This window comes from Xenia sp. Carnegie-2017, unplaced genomic scaffold, assembly GCF_021976095.1.
Source record: "Xenia sp. Carnegie-2017 unplaced genomic scaffold, XeniaSp_v1 HiC_scaffold_24, whole genome shotgun sequence".
Taxonomy (NCBI): Eukaryota; Metazoa; Cnidaria; class Anthozoa; order Malacalcyonacea; family Xeniidae; genus Xenia; species Xenia sp. Carnegie-2017.
In genome coordinates, this window is record NW_025813487.1 from 18,406,918 (window position 1) to 18,431,664 (window position 24,747).

General features: G+C 33.5%; 2 protein-coding genes and 1 long non-coding RNA gene across 6 annotated transcripts in view; 1 reads left to right on the forward strand and 2 right to left on the reverse strand.

The window, feature by feature from the left end:
* Nucleotides 1–12,286, reverse strand: part of LOC124451683 (immunoglobulin superfamily member 10-like) — a 69,679-nt gene extending 57,393 nt beyond the window's left edge. For all 3 annotated transcript variants that reach the window (XR_006950617.1, XR_006950616.1, XM_047002288.1), the window contains exons 1-3: nucleotides 12,150–12,286; nucleotides 669–737; nucleotides 123–449 (exon numbers count right to left, since the gene is read on the reverse strand). Coding sequence is in view for 1 of the 3 variants with exons in the window: in XM_047002288.1 (XP_046858244.1) it covers nucleotides 123–449; nucleotides 669–737; nucleotides 12,150–12,153 (400 nt within the window). In the remaining 2 variants the exon portion in view is untranslated. The remainder of the gene's footprint in view (nucleotides 1–122; nucleotides 450–668; nucleotides 738–12,149) is intronic.
* LOC124451754 lies at nucleotides 6,549–24,424 on the forward strand. The gene is made up of 2 exons (XR_006950655.1): nucleotides 6,549–6,830; nucleotides 24,254–24,424. It is a non-coding gene; the product is annotated as an uncharacterized LOC124451754 (long non-coding RNA).
* On the reverse strand, nucleotides 16,091–18,515 carry LOC124451714 (zwei Ig domain protein zig-1-like). 2 transcript variants are annotated; one of them, XM_047002336.1, is made up of 2 exons: nucleotides 18,356–18,515; nucleotides 16,091–16,494 (listed from the first exon to the last, which is right to left on the reverse strand). In XM_047002336.1, exons 1-2 carry the CDS (start codon nucleotides 18,450–18,452, stop codon nucleotides 16,142–16,144), a joined length of 450 nt encoding a protein of 149 aa, XP_046858292.1. In that variant the 5' UTR covers nucleotides 18,453–18,515; the 3' UTR covers nucleotides 16,091–16,141. The 2 variants fall into 2 exon arrangements, with proteins under 2 accessions (XP_046858292.1, XP_046858291.1); XM_047002335.1 differs by lacking the exon at nucleotides 18,356–18,515 and adding an exon at nucleotides 18,028–18,276.
* Nucleotides 24,425–24,747: the final 323 nt, after the last annotated feature.

Consider the following 24,747-nt stretch of genomic DNA (forward strand, 5'->3'; position numbering starts at 1 on the left):
TGGAACGACACAATAACAGTTATAAACGTTTCTTCGGCAAAATTTTTTAGGCCAAGTTTCCCCCATTAAATACTCAGAACAATGCATACAATACAAGAAAGATTGAAATAATTAAAACTTACCAGCAATATAAACATTTACTTTTGATGGAGTAGTACGATTAGTTGTAATTCTAAATGTAAATTCACCATTGTAACTTTGATTTACATTCTTCAGCCACAAAGTTCCAGGTTTAAAAACTTCAAATGTCAAAGGTGATGCTGAATATTCGGGTATGTCACTATCAGAATATATATATGCAATTTGTTGAGGGGGAGATGAACCACGAGGTGTTAAACTCCACTGCCATAAACGAATGTTTCCAGTAACATTTAATGTCCAAGTTATATTGTGAGAAGATCCAGGTAAAAATACTAATCTTTGACCATCAGGTGGAGATGTTATTGTTCCTGAAATTAAAATTTAGCTGATATCTATGACTGATAAAAAGATAGTTTAAGGAAAAAACACATCTTCTACTAACATAACAAAAGTAATTGATTTTCTTAATTAAGGTTCTATTCAAAAATTGTGAATAAAAAAGTAAACTAATTAAATATTACTACTACAACAACTAAAAATACATCAAAAATCAAGTAAAAAAGTAATGGTTATTTGAATTTAAATACCTTTGGCAAGACCAAGAAATGTGATCAATGTAACAGTCGAAAATACTAAATTTGTCTTTACCATTTTCACTAAAAAATTAAACCATGAATTTTAATGCTTATAATCTTTGAAAATAAAATCATGAGTTAACATGGTTAGTGCTGTGAAAATTCTGGTTTTTCAGCTTCGGCTAGTCAATTCTGAACCGGTAAAAATAGCCGACGCTGCAGCCCATCTCCGGTGCACAGAACTAAACATGGTGCATCAAAATAAATAGTAATTTCTACTCGTAAATAGGCAATATTTTGCGTAGCAATATGTTCCATTAATTCTACCACAGAAATATCTTTATCATTGCAATAAATTTTTTGTGTTTTAATTTGCTTTATAAAATAAAAACAGTAAAACATGTGCGCTGATTGGTCAAAGGCTGAGTTTGCATTAGCCTGTGTAAATTGATTGTAGCTCAACCTCAATCAATCAAAGAGATTTTGCAAAACATTCATTAATGCACTTTGTGGAAAATTAAAACACAAACCTTGAAAATCTTATGCAAGCCTCGGAGATCTTTGTGAGAACGCTCAAGCAGGTGCAAAACTTGCTTTACACTGATCAACTCTCAAGTTCTCTAAAAGGTCTCCTCAGTTTGTGGAAACATGGTAAACATTTTTCTTTCTTGACTTGATTGGGAAAGCATAAGATGAACATAAATACTAATCCCTAAAGATTGTGAATCATTGGATACATTTACATCTCACATTACAATTATCATATGTGACCAGTGACATATCTTTAGTTCTGCCATGCAAATTATTCATGAGTTCACTAGCTGTAAAAACAATAGATTTCAAAAAAATGAACAATGACAATGATCTGAAATTTACATAGCACAACCAAATTTGCAGGCTAACTTTCCTAATGTTCTTAACAGAATAAACTTGAAATTTAAATCATTTAACTATGCTAATAAAGACGATACACAAACTACAAAAGAAACATTGTTTATATATAAGGATTGACATTGCTTTAGCAAAATGAACTTTAGGAAAAGACAGTTAGCTGTAGAGGAAAGTAATTTTGTGTAATTCTTAAATAATAGTGAACAGAAATTCTTCTCTTTTCAACCAAAATGCTTTAGTTTTGAATGAATTTTTATCTTTTACTAACTGTTTGTAACTACTGCAATTGGAGCTTAGTTTAGTTTTCAACTCGGTCCACAGAAAAGCCCACAAGCATAAATTTATTACAGGATAAGAATTAATGTAGTTGTAAACTGTTTACGCATACTTTTACTATGTTTTAATGTTTTTTCAGTTGAATTTTCATACTATTGTTAATAAAGACTGTGTTGTGTATACTGTGCTGATGACTACCATACAATATAATTTAAGCATTCACTCCACATAAACAAGACCCACCTATATAAGCCCAAGAAAGAAGGCATACAAATTATATAAGTTCAAGGCTTATGGGCAAATGTTTACAGTATGATTCATGATAAAATATAGTGATTGTTAGGCCCATGCAGTGTGCGAATTAGCGGTGCAATTTGCACATCGTTTTAACTACAATGCAAACAATTGCACATCACTTTTTCAAACGACATGCAAAAAACTTCTATTCAAACGATACACGAAAAACACTGTCGTGAATCATATGAATTTGTTCACGTTTAAAAATATTAATTTAGCAATTAGCACTATATAATAATAAATGTAATATCGATTTGATTATGCCTCTAAAGAAACACTTTAGTCAAAAAAAAATCGCACATCGTTTTTTCTGAACTAATACGCACACTGGGCCCATGTAGGTAGGGTAACCCTACCAGAAGGGTTACATTAGCAAGCAAGTTACCCAACGTGAAATTGCTTTATATGTAGCATTTACATGTGTGCTAGGGTAACCCTGAGGGTTAGGGTTTCCATATCAAATTGATAAGGTTACCACAATAGTTGGATTATGATATTTTTATTTCATAAACCATGAAAACGTTTGAGATAAGGTAATCCCTTTCAGTAGGGCTATGTTCACATCATATCTACTCAACATATTTGCATATCAGGGAAAATAAATTGCTTCCAAAGCATAAAATTATACACAAAATGTGCTACATGACTCTATAGAGACAAACAATAAAACTAGAGCCCATCCACCATCTACAAGGAAGTTTTCGAGATGGCAAAGAAGGTTTTTATTCTATGAATGTTAAGTCGTCATTGAAAAAAAAACACTCAATGTGAATATAATATAATGAAAATGAATTTGAAACGATTTTCAGAGGTCTTACACTGAATTATGCATCTTTATAAATAGGCCTCAAGGAAGCCAAAATGTTTCATCTGCAATCATGTCTACAACATGCTGATGTTGCTGTCATTAACAGTAATACACAGACCTATCAATGGTAGAATCACCCTACACAAAAAGATAGCCTTGCAAACAGAGGCGGATCCAGGCTGGTGCAACTGATGCGAGTGCATCAGTCATAAAATTGAATAGTTAATGTTTCACAACATTATAACTTACAATCAATTCGAGCAAAATGCAAGAAACATATCAGATTGGAACGTTTATAGTTTCTAAATGCTTTAAATACCTTAACACTGACAATATATTGACATTAGATTTACATTGATGATTGAGAAATATTGTTAAAAGCCTTCGTAGACAGGATTGTTAGGCTCCAGCGCTCGTTTGTAGCCAAATATGGTTTGAAAAGTGGCCAAACGGCAACAAAAGAGGCCAAACTTGTTTTCTGAGCCCGCACTGTTTATAGCATGCGGTTTTAATAAGTTTTTCTAATTGCTTCTTATAGTCTATATGGATTTATCATAAATATATACCATACATTGCAAATCTAGCGATGCCAACGCCTAATGTTCACATCAAAGGACATATGGGTAGAGGTGAATACAGAACGTAAGACTGAAAATTTATTCGCTGTTGCAAAAATATAAGGTGCTTGTTGACGAAATGAAGAGAAAAATGAACTACACGTCCAAAATTTCTTGATAAGCATTACAAGCTTAAAAGGCCATGTCAAAATACAAAGTGAATAAACTATTTTATCTGTCTTTCTATAAGATCTCGACGTGCATAGTTGTCATTTTACTGCTCCATATATACAGATTTATATAAATATTTATGCATAGTTCTTATAATGTTTATTCTATTCACATTCATACATGTGTTTAGTGGCAAACAGCTCAAGCATTCGCTTAGTTACCTTAAAGTTAATGCAGCAGTTCCCGGCAAAGTGTAGGCTGGAACGAATACGAATAATGGCATTTAGCAGTTCTAAGCTCATCCTATTGCGTTGTTTGGTCTTCACTGATGTCACCAAGGAAAAGGTTCTTTCAACCACTGCATTGCTTACAGGATTTGTCAGGCAGCTTAAGGCGTAAGTTGCCAATTCCTTGAATGGTTTGACCCCAAGAGAAGTTTGGAACTGAACTATCTTTGACCAAAATGCAACTGCTGTATCAGGTATGATGCCGTTAAAATTTGTTCCTCTTTCCAATTTCGGTGGACGATCTTCCTGTACTGCTCCTCAATTGCATAATCTTGATCCTTTCGTAGATTAGGAAGCGGCAGTTGCTCAAAATCGGCTCTCGTTGTTACATCAAGAACTTTGCTTGGATGCAGGGCGCTTAAACCTTTAAAGATATTCCGGACAGCTGGTAAACGTTTCTCTACTTGATTTACAGCTTCCACAAGAAATTCTAGACACCTATTTTTCACTTCAGAAACTTCAGCTTCAGCACGTCGTTTGTCTTGTTCGGAAGAAATGTATTTCTTTGCTTCTGACAAGAACTTTCCACCAAAGTCAACTTCATAAATGGCTAGATATTTTCCTTGGTGGTTGAAAACTCTACCATATAAACTTTTATGGTGTACATTTAGTTCCGTGAACATTTCTTCTGGATCACCATCAGTTGCCTGGAAGAAGGCATTCACCCTGTCGAATTCTGTGACCAGAGGAGAAACGAAATGGAAATAAAGATATAGGACTGGATCATTGAGCATGTCCAGAACAATACGAGCCTTAATCTTGCTGCCTGCGTCGTCTCTGGTTGTGCTGTTCGGAAGTAAGCTTGCAGCTCAAACTAATTTGTGAGAATGCGAAATATAACTTTTCCTCTCACAAGCCACCTCGTAGTTGAGTACTTCTCAAACGGTGCATCTTGCACATCATCTGGATTCATCACTTCGTAGAGCGTCTTGTATGCTTCTCTTCTAATAGCGCTCTTTGAAAACCATTTTGGAATTTCTGTCAGAAGAAATCCTACACTCGACGGAAGTTTCTCAAATGCATGCTGAACACAAAGGGACAACGAATGGCAAATACACGTCATCTTGATGCAATGAGGAGCGACAGCAGCTATTCTTGTCCACAGCGAATTGTGTTCCCCAACCATCACTGAAGCACCGTCACTAGCATAGCCAACACAATTCACTAAATCAAGTTTAATTGTGGCAAGGCAATCTTTGATTGCATTAAAAAGATCATCTGCTGAAGTGTGGACAACAGGAATCAGGTCAACAAACGCTGTAACGATCTTATTTTCAACTTCGCTGAAATACCTTACGATAATGCAGACCTGCTTCGATGTGGAAATATCAGGAGATTCATCCACAATTAACGAAAACTTCTTACCCTGGACATCAGCAATCAGTTGTTCCTTCAACGCTGGACTTATAACTTTGGTCAATAGTTTTGAGCATTTGTTTCTATGCATTTTAATGTTCTCAAGTTTGCTTCCATGAGCATTTCGGGCTATTATCCCTCCGAGATGATCCATGGTCAAGATTGCCGAATGGCAAGCCATTGTAACAGCTAGCTCGATCTCGGCGACCTTTACTTCTTCTGCAACTTTTGGGACACGTACGACTTGGATGGGCCTTGTAGTAGTAGATACTTTAATGTGTTTGATGTGTTTATCAGTTTTTTCGTGTTTGGTTAAGTTTGCTTGTTTGGGTCTGATTGTGGCACGGCACAATTTACAAAAAGCATCTTCACTTCCGTCTGAAGCTTTTGTGAGCCAGCTAAATTTACTTTCCCAAGACTTGTTATATTTTCTTCCGCTATCATACGCTCCTTTCCATTTTGATGCCATAATATTGCAACGAATAACGTTTTTATCAGTCTTAACTAGTATTAGTAGTGGTCGAACGTGCTATTTATAGCTAGATGTCGGACGTCTACGAAGACAAAGCTGTGTGCTTGCTTGTGATTAGCTGGTCAAATTGCATGACAATTGGCTGAATTATACTTAGCTGTGATTGGATGAAAACAATTCAATGCTCAATTTGATCCTTATGATCATTTTTAGTTGTATTTCCATCACATTTTGTACATTTAAGAGATTTTTACAAATAAAGCTCAATAAAAATTTTAAAAAAATTGTTTGAGTAAAAAGAGGCCAAAAAGTAGCCAAATAGCCAAAAAAAAATTTCGAGGCCAAAGAAAGAAAAAAAAGGCCAAAATCGAGTTATTTGGCCTCAAAAAGGCCAAACTAACAACCCTGTTCGTAGATTGTTTCCATGTGACTATCATTTTGATTACAGCCGCAGTATTAAAAAATGCGTCGCTAAATATGGCGTTTTTATGTGTCGAAATTTTTAGCGAAAATCTGTTTCATCATCCAGCTACACTGAGCTGAATTTGTATTACTACGTCACGGTGGCTAGATAGTAAATCACTACGTCACGGTGGGGAAAAAGTGCACCAGTTGGTGCAACAGTCCCGAGTCTCTTTGGCTGAGTGAACCACCTAAACGTCACGAATTTCATTGTTTTTTAGCCTACGTCACGGTGGGAAATCGCTGCTGACTGTTGCACTTAAGCCCACGAACACCAAAATTTCATTCTGACTGATGCACTTGAGCCAGCGTTATCAATCTTCAAACCTTCAAAATTATAATTACATGACTATGGCATTTGGTTTATTTATATCTTGAAGTCATCATGGCTGAAAGTAGGCATATATACGATTTTGGCTCATTGATTCAAGGCAGTAAAACCAGCGAGATTTCTTCTGTAAGCTAGGATTATGAAGCAAAAGTCTCTGCTGCCATTCCGACTAAAACAGACCTGTTTCGAAAAGGAAAGCTGGCAAGAGATCTTAACGCAGAGTTGCTTATCCCTAAGCATATGGGAGATAATTGGCGGGCTTTAAAGTAAGTAGCTTGAAGTGCTTACTGCTTACTATGCTTGACATTGTAATGCATTGCTATAGGTCTATACTTGTATTTATGTAATGCTTTTGGCTTACTCTCTTTAATGTTAGGAATATGATGGGAAGGGGCACATGGGGTGTTTATTCCCTGTTGAATTTATTTAAATTTCAAAGCATCCTGACCTGCATTAACCTATTAAATCGAAATTTACTGTATTCTATTTTACAATGTCAATTTTCAAACTCCATGTCCAATCTTGTTGGCTCAATGAAATTTAGCCAGTAGTATAATGCAATGCTTTGGATTTATGCCATAACTAGTGTGCACATAATTATGCATGTTGTTGTGCCAAGTTTATAAAGTGTCATATAACATAAGATCACAAAACATTTTATTCACAACTATATGTTTGAATTTGGGTAGTCCTGCATATTTATAGTGAAGATTTCTTCGGATTAAAGTCACTGGTGGAAGTCTCTATGCACTTCCTGGAGAAATCTGCACTCTAATTGTGCTCACATGGATATTGTGATTTCAAAGTTACTTAACATACATAAAAATATAAGAGCTAATAATTTATATTACATTACTTCAGGATATTTCATAGATATATAAATATTCCATGTAATATGTTGTAATATGTGCTCAATGTGACAGACAGAGAGGGCACATTTTTCATACATTTTGCTTGTTTATAAATACTAACTTTCTGAGCTATGCAATGTGTTGAATGTAAGAGCTATGCTGGACCAACCATGTTATTCATTAGAGTTTTTCATTTTCATATTGCATGCCTAATATTGTCAATCCCTGAAATTTAGCAAAGCAAACTGTAATTACATATTATTTCAGCCACAACAACTCCTTATTATTTCTTCCACACCTAGCTTGATAATGACTTTCATATGAAGTTGAAATATTGCTTTGAATCTTCTCTGTTGCTGTTATAACTGGAATCTTGAGTTTACAAGATGATGTTTTTTTGAGTGTGTGCTCTCATTTACAATCATGCACAGTGTGCCAAATTTCTAAATTTACCGTAAAACATTATGATCACAAAAGGGTGGGTAGACAGCAAAGCATTTCATTTACATAGATATGATGTTACTGTATGGTCTTTACATTATTATTATGATCTCAAAATTACCCACTATACATAAAGATTTTATAGCAACAGCTCTATATTGTAATACTTTTACATATTTCATTGTATATTACATCACCATATTTTATTTTTGCATATGTGCATATGTGCATCCTGATCCTTATGTATATAAGTCCTCACCATTGCACTTTGATTAAAGCTAGGAGGGCACATAGTATTAGCTATTAGGTACGTACTTATACTCCTCTTGAAAGCTGGTCTCATGAATTTGGTGGGAAAGTATAGCACTGGCATTACCATGCTTAGATTCAATTATCAAAAAATTTTAGATTTTATATCATTGAAATTTGCGAAAAGTTTACAAACTAAGTAAAGCCAAGTTTTTTTAAATTCTGTTGTCAAAACGCAGGAAATCGCATTTCCGATTGTCTAAAGTACAAAATTTTCCGGGGGGCATCCTCCCAGACTACAGAGCTAGCGCCTTTGGCGCTCACAGTGGTGCATCAGTCACGAAAATTGCTGGATCCGCCCCTGCTTGCAAGTATGGTTACCCTATTCCCATGTAAACAAGCCCTTATTTGTTTGGTTACTAAACAATACAACAGGAAGTACAGAAATATTTTCAAGAATGAAAGAAGAAATGAAACCCAACATACTAATTTAGTATTTAATGTAGTGTTTCGTCTTGGTCTTTTAAAATTATGAAATTCAAAATGCATCAAAATTCTTAAAAAGTTTTGTTTAAATCGACGTTAAGGTAAAGAGATCTTCATCACAGCATATCAATACCAAAAGCTGTTGTATTTTAACGTATACACTTGTGTACCATATTATTGAAGGTTTTCTCGAATTCAGACTAAAGCCTGGGCCACACTATCGTCTATATTGACGAAAACGAAAATTCGTGCACAAAATGCATGCCAGACACGACGAAAAATTACAAGCATGTTTGCAAAGCCAAAACTTTTTTGGCCAATAAGCAAGCGGAATTTTTTAAGGATTAGAAAAAATGGCGATCTCTAAAAGAAAAAGATTACTTTTTCTTAAGAAAATGTTACTGCTTTTAAAGTTGAAAACAAGCAACAGCAAACGTCGATACTGGATTCATCCAATTAATAAACGGCGTGATCGTCTTGGACTATTTAACAACTTGATTAAAGAATTACGAGAGCCGAACAATGAAAATAGACACGTAAAATACTTGCGAATGACGACGACAAATTTTGACTACACTTTGGATTTAATTAGACCTCACATCACTAAATTGGCACACATCTTAGAAAGTCTATTAGCCCTGATTTATCAAAACCTCTTGCCACTCCGCCATGTTTGTACGGTGGCCGGTACGGGTCACCAGAAAAATAATTTAGAAAACATAACAAACAATAAGAAAACATCACTCAAAATCATACTACACATTTCAAAATACTCACTACACATTTCAAAAATACTACTACACATTTCAAAATACTCACTACACACATTCAAAATACTCACTCACATATTTCAAAATACTCACTACACATTTTCAAAATATCACTCACACATTTCAAAATACTCACTACACATTTTCAAAAGACTCACTCACATTTCAAAAATACTCACTCACATTTCAAAATACTCACTCACATACACACATTTCAAAATACTCTACACACATTTCTAACACACACATTTCAAATACTTCTCACATTTCAAATATTACTACACATTACAAAATACTGCCATTTTCAAACACCTCTCACTCACATTCAAAATATTCTCAAAATACACATTTCAAAATACTTTCACTACACATTTTCAAAATACTCTCACACATTTCACATTTACTGCACATTTCAAAAATACTACTCACTACACAATTACAGAAAATACTTCACTTAAACATTATAAAATATTTCACTAATATTTCAAATATTGCTAATAATATTTCAAAATATCACTACACATTTCAAAATACTGCTACATATTTTCAAAATATTGCCATTAATATTGAAATAATAACACATTTCAAATATTACTCATTAACATTTTCAAATATTACATTACACATTTCAAATATTGCTGTTATTATTTCAAAATATTGCCACTGATGGAAATATTCACTACACATTTCAAATACTTTTCACTACATTACAAAATACTCACTACACATTTCGCTACTATCTGTCCCAGTATTACGCTGGTCTGGCCTGCCCGCGTCATCATTAGTTTCCATATCTACGAAACTGACATGACATCATAAAAAGAATATTAAATATATAATTACCTCATTTAAGACAAACAAATTGGGAATTTGGGATAATAGCATGAAAATATTGGCTAAACTTTAATCAGAAATTCTTCCAGGGTTTTGCTGGACTTGGTCGGCAACAACATTATGATCGATCTACATATCGCCAGCAAATGTATTTGCAGTGGCTTTCGACACATGTCCGTACTTTAATAGCAAAAATCTGAGTATATGAATTTAGCATTCGCTATGTCGCGTACGTACTTGTGTGATGCGTTACAAAAATAACAAGGAAACCAAGAAACGCCAAACCGAGTATTTTGAAATGTGTAGCGAGTATTTTGAAATGTGTAGTGAGTATTTTGAAATGTGTAGTGAGTATTTTGAAATGTGTAGTGAGTATTTTGTAATGTGCAGTGAGTATTTTGAAAATGTGTAGCGAATTTTTGAAACATGTAGGAGTATTTTGAAAATGTGAGTGAGCATTGGAAATGTGAAAGAGTATTTTGAAACGAAGCGAGTATTTTGAAACGTGAAAGTGAGTATTTTGAAAGTGTAGCGAGATATTTTGAACGGAAACGTGAGTGAGCATTTTTGAATGTAGTGAGTATTCGAAACGCGAAAGTGAGTATCTTTGAAATGGGTAGTGAGATTTGAAAATGTGAGTGAGTATTTTGTAATTGAAGTGAGCATCTTGTAACCTGTAGCAGAGCATTTGAAAACGCGGTAGTATGATTTGATTGACGTTTTCTTATTGTTTGTAATGTTTTCTAAATTATTTTTCTGGTGACCCGTACCGGCCACCGAATGTTTGAGTACAAAGTCTGATATTATTAGCCAATAGTATGCGTTTTCGTAAAAGAAAAAGGTAATTTCGAGTAAAAAGCAATAAATTTAGAACTTCAATACCAGTCACGTCAATACGTGCATTAGTTGAACTAATGATTGTCGAATATCACCAATACAAAACAATTACATGCAATCTGTAGATTGACCACTCATGTTGTATTGTCTAACCAAGACCAAGAAATCCCTGGAAGAAATATTACTAATAGTTCATGTACGCGTATCGCATATTTTGATGCTATTGTGGCGATATGTTTGTCTATGTGCCGAATTCCACATAGACAACATATCGCCACAATAGCATCAAAATATCCTTACGCGTACTGAACTGTTAGTAATATCGGAAGCGTATATTTATATTAGCTTTCTGCCATCACGTCAATTTCGTATATGTAAACTAATGATGACCGTGAGCAGGTCAGACCAGGGTAAGACTGGAACGAATGTGTAGTGAGTATTTTGAAATGTGTAGTGAGTATTTTGAAATGTATAGCGAGTATTTTGTAATGTGTAGGGAGTATTTTGAAATGTGTAGTGAGTATTTTGAAATGTGTAGTGAGTATTTTGTAATGTGTAGTGAGTATTTTGTAATGTGTAGTGAGTATTTTGTAATGTGTAGTGAGTATTTTGTAATGTGTAGTGAGTATTTTGAAATGTGTAGTATGATTTTGATTGATGTTTTCTTATTGTTTGTAATGTTTTCTAAATTATTTTTCTGGTGACCCGTACCGGCCACCGAATGTTTGAGTACAAAGTCTGATATTATTAGCCAATAATATGCGTTTTCGTAAAAGAAAAAGGTCAAAAGTTTAATTCTTCTCATATGCACGAAAACGAAATTTTCGTCGAGTTTTCGTTCAAAATTTTCGTTGCGGCAGTTTTCGTTCTGATTTTCGTCGATATGGACGATAGTGTGGCCTAGGCTTAAAACTTATTTTCCTTCACAAATACAATTTTAGTATTGGCTAATTTTAGTTTGAACTAAGAATTCTCGATAAGAGATTCGTTTCAATAGCGCCTGTCGAATGCCATGAATATTTACGCACGCAAAACTTTACAGCAAAACAATATTTTCATTCAAGACAACAAGTACAAGTACGTTATTCCACTAAAAATACAGCAAAACGTAACATACCCATGTAATTTGGTTTTCTTCCGTGAGAATTTCAGAGACTCAATTTCCTGCTTCGCAACGTATGACGTACGTGAAGATATGGCACGCCAAACTGTGACAAAAGTGTATCGAGAATTCCAATCACTTGTCGAGAATCATAAGTGACATATGAGAAAGCAAGCACATGTTGAGAAAATTAACCATACGTCGAGATTTCTGACTGGCAAACTGGACAGCGGTTGCGAAACGTATATTATAAATACTTCGTGCCATACAAATAACATAACATGGTCTTCAGTAAACAATGGGAACCACACTCAACACAACATTCAACACAACAATCATCACCACATTCAACTAAAATTTATCATTCAAAATGATAAATCGAAAAATCGTGTTTAAAACACGTTTTCCATCAAATACAACAGTAAAAAACAATTCTTAATTGTTTATTACTATTTTACTGTCCTTAACCATCACAAAAAATGTATAAAAGTCAAGAAATTGAAGAAAACACTAAGATTTATATTACAGTGTACTTTCTATTCTCTTAATTAGCGTATAATTTAAAAACTACACGGTAGAATTTTTTTAAACTTGGCCAGAATATAGATAATTATATTGTCTAAAATATATCAAAAATCTGGAGAGTGCCAAAAAAATAAGTTGTAGAAAATCATCGGCAAAGTCGGATTACAAGATTACGCGTAATATAATCTAATATAATTAACTTCCTATATCCAGGTAACTTTGCAAACAAAGGCCTATAAATAAAAAACTACACGGTGGAATTTTTTTAAAGTCGGTCATATTGTAGATAATTTTATTGCCTAAAATATATCCAAAATATCGTAAAACAAGATTTTTTCGTTTTGTACTTTGCGGAAGTACTAACGTACTTTCCACTATGATGCAAAACTGGAAACTTCTTAATCCAAAGAAAACTCAGTGAAATGTCAATAAAATTATTTACAAATAGACTAATCAGTCAATTTTTGATAACATATTAAATGAACGGTGTGAGACTTAACACATTTCTTGAATAAATCGGCTAATTTTACTCTTTTAAAATTATTTCCGTGTCCATGGTGTGCAAATATTTATTTCATTGTTCATCGTAAAAATTGTATAAAGGCCAGTTAGGCCAATGAAGTTCATTTTCGTATTCTCACTATTTTGTGTAACATTGCATAGTACATCTTATCTTTATGATTAAAAGCATAGATATTATAAATAAATTATAAAACATAATGACCGAAGAAGGTTGTATAACCAGACCACTGAACCAGACCCGAATACAAAGGATGGGGTGCTACTTCTTGGTGTGCAAGTGCAACCGCCATTTTGCATGATTTTAACAGAGGATTTTTCTTATTTACCATACATAATTCATCCAACATGGCGAGCATTTCATTTTTCTCTTACACCCAGAGAATTGATGCACACCCACCTTATAGTAAAAAAATATTTACAGCTGTTTCTTGGGTTGGGGATGCCCAGAAACTCATCTAGCTAAGACAAGACGGGACGAAACTAGACTAGAACACTAATTGTGAGGGGGGGGGGTGTGAATATTCATGTACTAAGCTCTTTCCTGCTACTTCCTTTTGTTGGCGATTATAATTTCAAAAGATATCATGGGCCGGTTTCACGAAGCCTGAATAGCAATTTTTTCAAACTTTTTTAAAACCTTTTAAAAAGGAAAAAAGATAAAATTCAAACTGAGCAATCACTGAAAAGTCTGAAATAAATATTGTTTCAAAGATTATAAAATTTCTTTGTCGTAAGTAAAATATAAGCACCTTTTTTACAAATTTGAAAATTTTTGCTATCCAATGGATAGCGCTATCCAGGCTTTGTGCAACTGGCCCCAGCAGGGCAGTGCTGAATATATGAATATTCCCCTACCCTCAATTTATAAAATAAAAAAAAAATGGAATGTTTGCCTTTAGCCATTACTACAAGGTCAATATTAACACTAAGCTTCAAAGGATTGGACACAGCACTGGGGGAAGGCTTAGCCCCCAACAAAATCTAACCAAAAGTTTTTGCCATTCTTTGCGAATGCCATTACTTAATAACTGCTGACTAAAATATCAAAGAAAAACATCTTTAGGTCTTTGAATGTAAATGTATTATAAAGTTAAAGTTATTGCTCTTGTTGTTTTAGCATTCAAATCGAGAATGAAATATCCAAACGTTAACAGTTTTATTGTTGCTCCCAAATGATGGAGGTTTTTGTACGTCTGGAGCTTTGCGATATTAAACAGTTGGGATTCTCCAGTACATTTGTTTATATATCAAGTATTAAGACGGCTCTCCTTATGTTGTCAAGCACCCCACTAACCCTGTATTCAAAATGAAACCATACAAACTGTAAATAATTTTTGTTACGATTGGCGCTCCATTGTAGATCACTAAAGGTGTTCGTAACTATCCAACTATGGTCTTCTCTTAACTAGATGGGTCTCAAGGCATTCCCTAATCAAAGACAAATTTTGAAATTTACGATTTAGGTTCATCAGAAATAAGATTTCATGCTTATTCAGGGCCTTTTCGTGATCCTGTTCTAAACAATTTGGTATAAACAGGAAATAAGTCAGGAAGGCAGGTGTACAGTAAGATAAATAGAAAATACTTATTCAAAAACAGTATTACCATACACTGTTATCAAAAACAACTAATGAATCAGTCAGAATGACCAGTGTATTTTCTCATCCAAAAATGGCTTCCTTCTGGAAATCATAAAGTTTCCATAATTTCGTAAAAGCACTATTGCCAATACACATTTAATATAAACGACAACTTTTTTTTTTTTTTTAAATAGACATGTTTCGACATCTCATAATGCCATCTTCAGTATGAATGAAATAATAGGTGATACAGGGTTTATATAAAAGTAATATGATACATAAATTGAACAAGAAAAAGGAAATAAGATAATATAATGAGGAGCGTCCGAGCGTATTATAAACTAAATATTGTATTGAATTTAAAAACTTGAACATTGAGGTCAGGGTTAGTTTTGTTAATGTGGAGTGCTTCTTTGATTAAAAATAGTTGCGTGAGGTCGGTCCTGTTTATACTGAACGTGGGGTTGTGAGTGAATATTAAGTCGATTGCTAGGTTGATGGTTTCAGTAAGTGATATGTTAGTAAATAGGCTTTCAACGTCGTAGGAGATAAAGAATTTGTGACAAGAAGTTGATGAGTTGAAAGATGAGAAGTCGTCGAGGAAAGTGAAAGAATCTTTAGTGGAGTGGTCATCTGGCATGAGTGGTGTTAGTAAAGAACTAAGATACTTAGCTAAATTATAATTGTATGCGTTGATTGATGAAACTATCGGTCGTAGTGGAGGCGATTGTTCTGATTCTCGTTTCTTGTGAAGTTTCGGTAAGCCATAGAAATGTGAGGGTTGAGAACCTCTGGGGAAGATATTATTATAAACTTCGTTGCTAATGGAGTCTTTCTTTAGAAGCTTCCTTAACAGTCGTTGTAGTTTGGCTTCACGTGGTAGTGTGACGTCTTCTTTGAGTGGGGTAAACTTTGCATTGTTAATGATTTTAAGGCAGGAGTTACGGTACATTTGATGATCCATGATTATTACGCCGTTGCCTTTGTCCGGTTTGAGAATGATAATGTTTGGATTGTTGCGAATGTTTTTAAGAATGTGATGTTTTTTGAAATCAGCTGGTGTCGGGTGATAAGATGAGATGTACGAGTGAGCGATGTGTGCCAGCTCTGTTTTGAGATTCGTGTAGTCTTCTTGATTGCAATACTTTATGAATTTTCAAAAAATCATAAAGTATTGGCAGCTTCAAAGGGAGGAAAAGTTGCAAAATTCAAATCTTATCAGAAAATGTAAATGTTCGTAAAAGCAACATTGTGACTTTACAACATGGAAAATGTTTATAAACACATGTTTAGAATAAATTTATGATTTTCTTGAAAAAAAATTACTGTTCTCATAATTTCTTCTTTCGTCGGCTATCACGTACTCCGATTCATTATTTTTTACAAAGATTCATAATTATTATCTTCTATATTCCTTTTCGATATGTCCAGTTCTTCATAAGTTGTATCAACTGTGTCATCCTTTGGTCTCAATGATTGATAATTATCTTCTTTATTCATTTTTGATAAATCCAATTCTTGATAAGTTGTATCAACAGAATTTTTTCTAACTTCAGATGGAGATTGACATTGATGACGTTTTTTACTTAACCAATGTTGACGATAACGCAAAAAAAATAAAATAGAGACGAAAACTCCAACGATAATTCCAGATGTTAAAGTTATTAATATAATGTACCATTCTGTTTTGCACTGTTTTATTCTCTCTTTTTGGTCATCACAAAGAACGTTGTCTAGAGAAGAAGCATAGAACTTAAAACATGGAAAAAATGAAAAGAATTTATTTGTACACAATACTAAAATACATATGATAACAAGATTGGAGCATTTTGATTGAGCAATGGATAGATTGAATTAAACATTTCCATTAAGTCTAAGGCAAAGGTCGAGATGTTAATTGCATTGTGAGGCCAGAGCTAAAGTTTGCTATAAAGGAGCGATTTGCTTAAATTTTCTTTTAAGGATTTTTATCATCTCAGGTAGCGCATGCAAATAGAACAGAAAGAGCTAATAGTATTTTAAACATAAATATGATTTTATAGCATAGTAAATAAATTATCTTTTGTGTTGCAATCAGTAGATGAATATTTTGAAAGGAAAAATGATGTTGGAGATACATATGTTAACGAATTTACTGGTTGGAATTCTAGCCCAAACTTAAATGAAATATGCTAAAATAGCTACACAGAAATCAACTCAAATTATTGGTTTGTTGTGGTGGATCTGTAAAGAATAAAACTAAATTCAATATTCTACACAAACGTTTATAATGAGATCTGAAATGCTGTCTTACAAACTTACAAGTAGCTTTCACTGTCACTTCAATAGATTTTTCATCTCTAAAACGTGGATCATTATAACTTTGTGCTTTACATCTGTAATTTCCACCATCATTCAATGTAACATTAGTGATTACTAATGTCTTACTTACAACTCCAACATCACCAATTATGTTGTTATTTTTATCAAACCATGTGACATTAGCAGGAGGGATACCTCCTTCACCTCTACATACACATGATACATTATCACCTTCATTCACAACGAGAGGTGCTGAACAATTAATTACCACATTTGGTTTTACTGAAATTAAAAACAGAAAATATTCCTTTCTTAAATTAGTTATGAAAATTAGTAATGAGAAAATTATTAATGAGATTATTCGTTAGTGTTAGGTGCATTTTCTTATGAGTGTTCAATTAAACCGCTGCATTATTAACCAATTTGCTTAATGAAAATTTCATTTTTAAAAGACTTTGATGTTGGAAAAGAACAACAACGTAACAATAATCACTCAAATTTCAAGATGCATATTAATAATAAATTTTGAAATTTTGAAAGTCAATCTCGTGACCGACTAGACATAAACATTATTGACTTATTATGAAGCCTAAACAACTATCGTTGGTCTTCGAAGAACTATAAACAAATCATAGTCGTCTAAGGCTCTTGATAACCTATTTATTGAGGATATGCAATTGGCAAAGTTAACAGCTTGGTGACGACAGATGCATACGTCAGCGCAGCAGGCAGCAATAGGGGCATATGAGGCGTAAGCTCAAGAATCAATCATAATTGGGAGTGGTGGTCTTTCAGCAAAACGAATCTAAATCTCGCCAACAAAGAAAAATATATAACTATCTTCATTGTTCAGCACAATCTTGTACTATTGTGTACAAATGGGATGAAACTGAACAGTCGTAATTTGTTCATGTACAGTGTAGAATACTAGCCCAAAAATTGATGAAGTAAAATTTTGATTTTACCTTTGATGATAGTAAGATTTTTAACATCAGATGAATCATTTCCCAGTTTATTCTTTGCTTCACAACAATATGAACCAACGTGATTGAAGTTGAATGATTGAATGATGTATGTCTTATTATTACTGATAACTGCTACATTGTGATAAATAGTGTAGGTTGGTTCAGGATAACCATCTGATTCACAGGTTATTGTCACATTTTGACCTTTTTTTACTGACATTGGACTGATGGTAATATTTGTTTGTTGTGGTGGATCTGAATAGAATTCAAAATTCAATATTCTGTAAACGTTTATAATGAGATCTGAAATGCTGTCTTACAAACTTACAAGTAGCTTTCACTATTACTTCAATAGATTTTTCATCTCTAAAACGTGGATCATTATAACTTTGTGCTTTACATCTGTAATTTCCACCATCATTCATTGTAACATTAGTGATTACTAATGTCTTACTTACAACTCCAACATCACCAAGTATGTTGTTATCTTTATCAAACCATGTGACATTAGCAGGAGGGTTACCTCCTTCACCTCTACATACACATGACACATTATCATCTTCATTTACAACCAGAGGTGTTGAACAATTAATTGTCACGTTTGGTTTAACTAAAAAAAGATAAGACAAATTGAAGACATCGTTTTACATAACCACTACCTAATAACTATACAGTGTAGAACAAAAATATTTTTAACCATGAGATGTTGAAATGTTTGTTACATCCTTTCATATGATGGTAAAAACTGTTTTTTATTCTACGAATCATATTTTTATGATTTCTTAACAACACAACAGATATATGAAACATTTTAAGAGAACGACGATTTTTTTGAAATTAAACATAGTTTTCGGAAATCTTATACCCTCTTCAGTACAGAGGAATGAGAAATATATTCATATGAAATATGTTACCGGTATCAAATTACTGAATAATTTAGAGATACGAAGAAATTGAAGATGGTGTTGATGTGATGAATTTGTTTGTTTAACTTTTTTAGTATAGAGAGCTTCTTTAAGTTTTAGAGTAAAATAAAAGGTAACCGATGTCCACGATGCAAAATCATAAATTGTTGTAGTTAGTTTTACATTGTAGTGAAGTGTGAAGGTGTTTGTAAATGTGTAAATTTTGTTGGAAGTTGTGTGTTCTTTGATGAGCGTGAAGAGATGGCGAGTTATCTTCTCAATATATAAGGAGAATTATATCACGCAAAAGAATCGAAAAGAAAGGAAATAGTGTCTTTCAGTGGCTTTTATATTGTGGGAGGAATTTGGCTTTAACCTCTGGAATTTTCTCAGAGAAATAAACTATTTTAACGTCCACATATTTACAGAAGCGTCTTGTTAACTTTCGTAGTTTTTGCTGGGTAGTTTTGTAATAGAAAGACTTGGATTTAGTTTTGTTACAATAGTCTGTAGTTGATTTGACTGGTTTGTGTGTCTGGTTTTTTCTTCACATTGAAAGATTCGACAACTTTTGTTAGTGAAGTGTAAACGAAAGAGAATTGCGTTTTGAGGTTTTCACTAGTGTGTTTACTTCGCTTTAGTAGCCGTTTGATGTATTGTTGATATTGCTTGTCACATCAAAACCAGATATTATCCCAAACAAGTCGCTCTAAGGCTTAAATCTTTCCTTCCCAGTCATGTAAAAGATGCATAATCAATCATTAAAGACGGAAATTTACCATTACTCTTACAAAAACTTCAATTTTGATCCTTAATCCCTGAAGTGATCCCTCCAAAAAATATGAACACTAACCCATTTCATTTACGCATGCTTTGGCTGATATTATGGAATGCCTTACTGTTACAAAACTGCTTAAAGATAAAATCAATGTACAACAATACGCACGGAAAGGCCACTGTACAACTGATGAAGATGAATTTGAAGCAATTGATCGTGGCTGCTCAACTTTTTTGTAGACTTTTGAAAAGGTTTCAATTCAATAGACCACAATATTTTACAACATAAGTTGGAAAAATGAACGTTTCTCGTGATCTTATTAAAAGGATTACAGCTTTTAAACTATAATTAAAAACAAGCTGTAAGAATTGGAAATGCTTTGTCTGAATGAAGAGCAATAATAGAAGAGGCACAAAGTTACGTGTCATTTTAATGCAATGTGATGAAAAAGAGATTTACAGGAGATTGGCCTCTAAGAATCAAGTTTGAATAATGAACATTCATGAATTTTTAGTAACAATGACATGAAACTAAGGGACTTTTCATACGAGCTCGTAATATTTTTATAAAAATTACAATTGCTTGTTAAGTGCCTCAAGTCTGTCATGTTAAAATTCTCAAGGAAGATTGATTGTTATACAATTTCAAAATACAAATAAATATGTCAGTAATTTTCAGTAAGGCTGATTATTCAAGAAGCCAATCATGCTAGCCAGTACTTTTTTTCATTTGAAAATATTTTTTTCTGTTGGGAGAATACTCTGGTAGCAGTGATGATGATGGTGAGTTTGAAAATGTGAGTGGGAAAATCGATGATAGTGATGACAATGATGTTAACATGCCCCTAGCTTCAATGCGAACAAGTAAGCCGAGTTAGAGAAAAACTTTATTTTTTGTGTCGGAAACTAGTGTAACATTTACTGGTCCAAACGTTGAAGCCCCAGTGAACATGGAAACAAAAACTCTTCTTCAATATTTTAAGCAATTTGTGAGTGGTGATATGCATCAAAATTTGGTGACAAGCACCAATGAATACAGTGTCCAAAAGTCTGGAAACTCAATAAACATTAATAAGAAAGAGATAGAACAACTCATTGGTATGTTTTTTCATATGGGCTTGTAAGGATGAGTGGAGTTCGACAGTATTGGGAATCTGCTACTGCACACAGTTCTGTTTGTGATGTCATGAGTCGTAATCAATTTAAGCTTTTGTTGAGAATGCTTCATTTTGTGAACAATTTCTTGGTATCTGACAATGACAAGGGAGACAAATTGTGGAAAATTGACCATGGCTTGAAAAATGAGAGAAAACTGCCAAAACATATTCCAGAAGAGCACAATTCAATTGATGAAATGATGTGTAAATACAGAGGAAGGACAAGTCCCATTCGACAATATATCAAGAGTAAACCACATCCATGGGGATTCAAGGTCTGGTGTAGAGCAGGCGACAGTGGAATATTGTACGATTTTGATGTTTACCAAGGTGGAAATGGGAAAAGAAGTGAATTGGGCCAAGGAGCCGATGTAGTACTAAAGCTGACCTCAACTTTAGCATACCATGCCAATTATAAAATTTATGCAGATAATTTGTTCACAAGTTTCAAACTTCTCCTGCAACTAAAGGAGAGGGAATGCATTATACTGGTACAGTACGAAAGAATCGATTGTCAGGATGTAACTTGAAGGAGGAAAAGATCGAAGAAGACGGGAAGAGGGTCTTATGATCACAGAGTTGAACAGAACAGCAACATTGTTGCGGTTCGTTGGTTTGACAATAAAGCTGTTACACTCTTTCTACGCTTATTGGAATTGAGCCTATTATGTCAGCTGAGAGATGGGACAAAAAGAATGAACGAGTCAAATTGCCCATGCCAGCAGTTATTGATCAATACAACAAGCATATGGGTGGAATTGATCTGCTTGATTCATTTCTTGCTCAATACCGTTTCAAGGTAAGATCACGCCGGTGGTACACATATCTGTATTGGCATTTTTTGATGGTGGCAATTGTAAATGCATGGAATTTATACTGGCGTGATCACAGATTGCTGGGACTTCCAATAAAGGAAATGATGAACCGTCGACACTTTCAGGCATCTGTTGCTTCATCGCTGGTGCATGTAAATTCAAAAATAAAAGTAGGCCGACCATCACCGTCAAGCACTCCATCACCGTCAAGCACTCCATCACCAACCCGCAACAACCAAAGAAAAAACAGCGATTGCCTACTGCTGATATTCGGAAAATGGCTACTGTCATTGGCCAAAGAAAAGTGAGAAACGTGGGCGGTGCAAACTTTGCATGAAAAACAACACAAACACTGTGTGTATGAAATGTAACGTTAGACTTTGTTTTGCTGAGGAACGTAATTGTTTCTATGATTTCCACCAGTGATAGCATTTCAAAAAACATATTTTTTCATTCTTAAAACCTTGTTTTGTGTTGACTAAAAAAATTATACATTTTGCCCTGCTATTTGAGGTGCATATTCTTACAAACCATTTTGAAATGCATAAAGTTATCTTTTATGCCACAATTAGCTCGGTGTTACATATATACTTATTATGAGGCAAAATAGAGGCTAAAATGGGACCTAACAAAAATTTTTCCCCATTTCAGCAAGTAATGACTCCAAATGAGTAAAAAGTCAATGGAAATAGTTTTAGCTATAGAAAATCACATTGTGGGTTCTACAGAGTTAAAATGATCGATATAAATCATATTGTAATTATATTAAATGTTCAAATAAAAAAATACCAATTTCTAAAATTGATAAAAACACAAAATAATAAAAAAACAGGGATGACTTACTTGCAACGAAAACTCTGACTTTGGATATAAAAGGAGATAACAGACTGTCCTTTCTTGTTAATCGAAACTCATACGTTCCATCATAACTATGAGTGATATTTCTTAATTGCAGCGTTGAAGGTTTGTAGGCGTTATAATTTGGAGGAATTTGTGCACGTAACTTTATTACATTAAAGTTTTCAAAACAATGGCCAAAAGTGTTTGTGCATAACCATTACTACTACCAGTAAAATACCAATCTCTACTGTCCAAATCACTTTCTCTATCATTAAATGTCCACGTTATATTGTTGTTTCTCCAAGTAGAAATGTAAAACTTGTTCCAGAGGGAGGTGATTGAATAATTCCTATACATGACAAGAAATAAAAGACAAATATATAAAATCTAATAACGTTTAATTCATTTTAATCCATTAAATATCAATTATTAAATGAAAACAGTAGCAAAGGATAGATAACAGAAACATATAAAACAAAATTAACATAGAGAACCAGGCTCACCCTAACTCCAATTTAAGGAAATTGTCATTTCAAGCGTAGGTGGCCCCCAGAAAATATCCCCGTGCCAAATTTATAAATTTATTTTTCAGTGTCTAAAAATGAGGGCATTATGTCGTCATTGACAACAATTTATATCATTCTGAACAACTTCAAATATCAGAGCCTTTGCTAGCCAAGTAAAATATTTTAGTGTTATAAAAAAGAGAAGTTGTTCCATTCCTGATGACTTTGATGTTAGTTGAAAATTTAAAAGTATTTACATATTCCTAATTTTTTCAATTTCAGTCACATTGATATCATATAGCTAGATGTGTACAATAAAAGGCCCGTTTTGATTTCCAGGAGAGGCCCCGATGTGTCATGAGACAATTGCAAATAAGTCAGTCTGAGCCATTAAGAAACATAAGAAACATCTTATTAATCATAACAACGACTACAAAAGCTTAATGAGCATTAGGCTCTTCAAATGAGCATACAAAGGCAGAGGAATTCAGGTTTTTGAAGGTGTTCCACAAAGACACCACAATTATAAAGAGAAAGATAATGATCTTGAAATAAACTATTGCAGTATTGCAATGATAATGTTGTTAAAGTGTAATCATTGTTACTATATATTTATACCAGCTGCTAAATTATTTAAGTCAGTATTCAACTACGCGTGAATCAATATATTACACAGACAATGAAGAAGGTTACGCATTGTAGAATAGTGATGACATTAAGGCTTTGAAGCAATATGTGGAGAAAATAACTCATTTCTTTAAGGCAAAAAAATTGAAAATGAAGATAAAATCGCTCTATTTGTTAAGTCTTAGGAAGGAAAACGTAGAAAGTTTGACGAGTTAAAAGACATTATGAATGTTTAGAAATTCAACACGGATGTAGGGGGATGAATTGATATCGATATCAGAATATTTCGAATTTGGTGTTCATTACATTACTGTTAAGACATCGATTAGTCTAGGACCTATGTCACAGAGGATATGTACCCCTGCATAGAAATAAATCACGCTAAAATTCAGACTCAAACTTAATAAGATTGTTTTGTTCCCATGAAAAACATGGTGAATACGGTCGCTCCTGAATAAATTTTCATGAAGTCTGTTACGCGAAATTTTCTTATTTTTATTACGTAAATGATTAATTTAATTTTCAATACTCCTAATAAAAATTGTAGCATTTTTCATTTTGTGGATGAAAATTTATTTATTTATTTTAACTATTTTTAGGAGGGTTCAAATCAGCTGAAGCACTGTACACAGAGACGTTTACTCACTGAACTAACGTTGGATGAAAATTACGCAAGAAATGAACACTCTTTGTCTTCTAAAATACTGCCAGGTATTGCTTTTAAATTATTTCATTCAATGCAGAACTGATTATGGTCATTGTACACAAAATGAAGAATTAAGTAAGTATTTTAGTCAATATACCTTAAAATTCTAAGCAAATTCCACAGTTGTATTTGACAAAAATAGCCATTTACTTCCTTAATGATCTAATAAAAATAATAAATACCTTGAAAAGATGAAATCCACCAGAACAAAACAAATGAAAGGAAGTCAAACTTTGCCATCCTGTCTTCTGTCTATAAAGGTAAAGTGAAGATGCAACTTAAGTAAAATCACAGAACTGCTACAGAAATATATGATGTATTCCTTCATATTTTATGTATATTTTTGATTTCCTATAACCATTAATATTGAAGGAAACAAGAGCATCA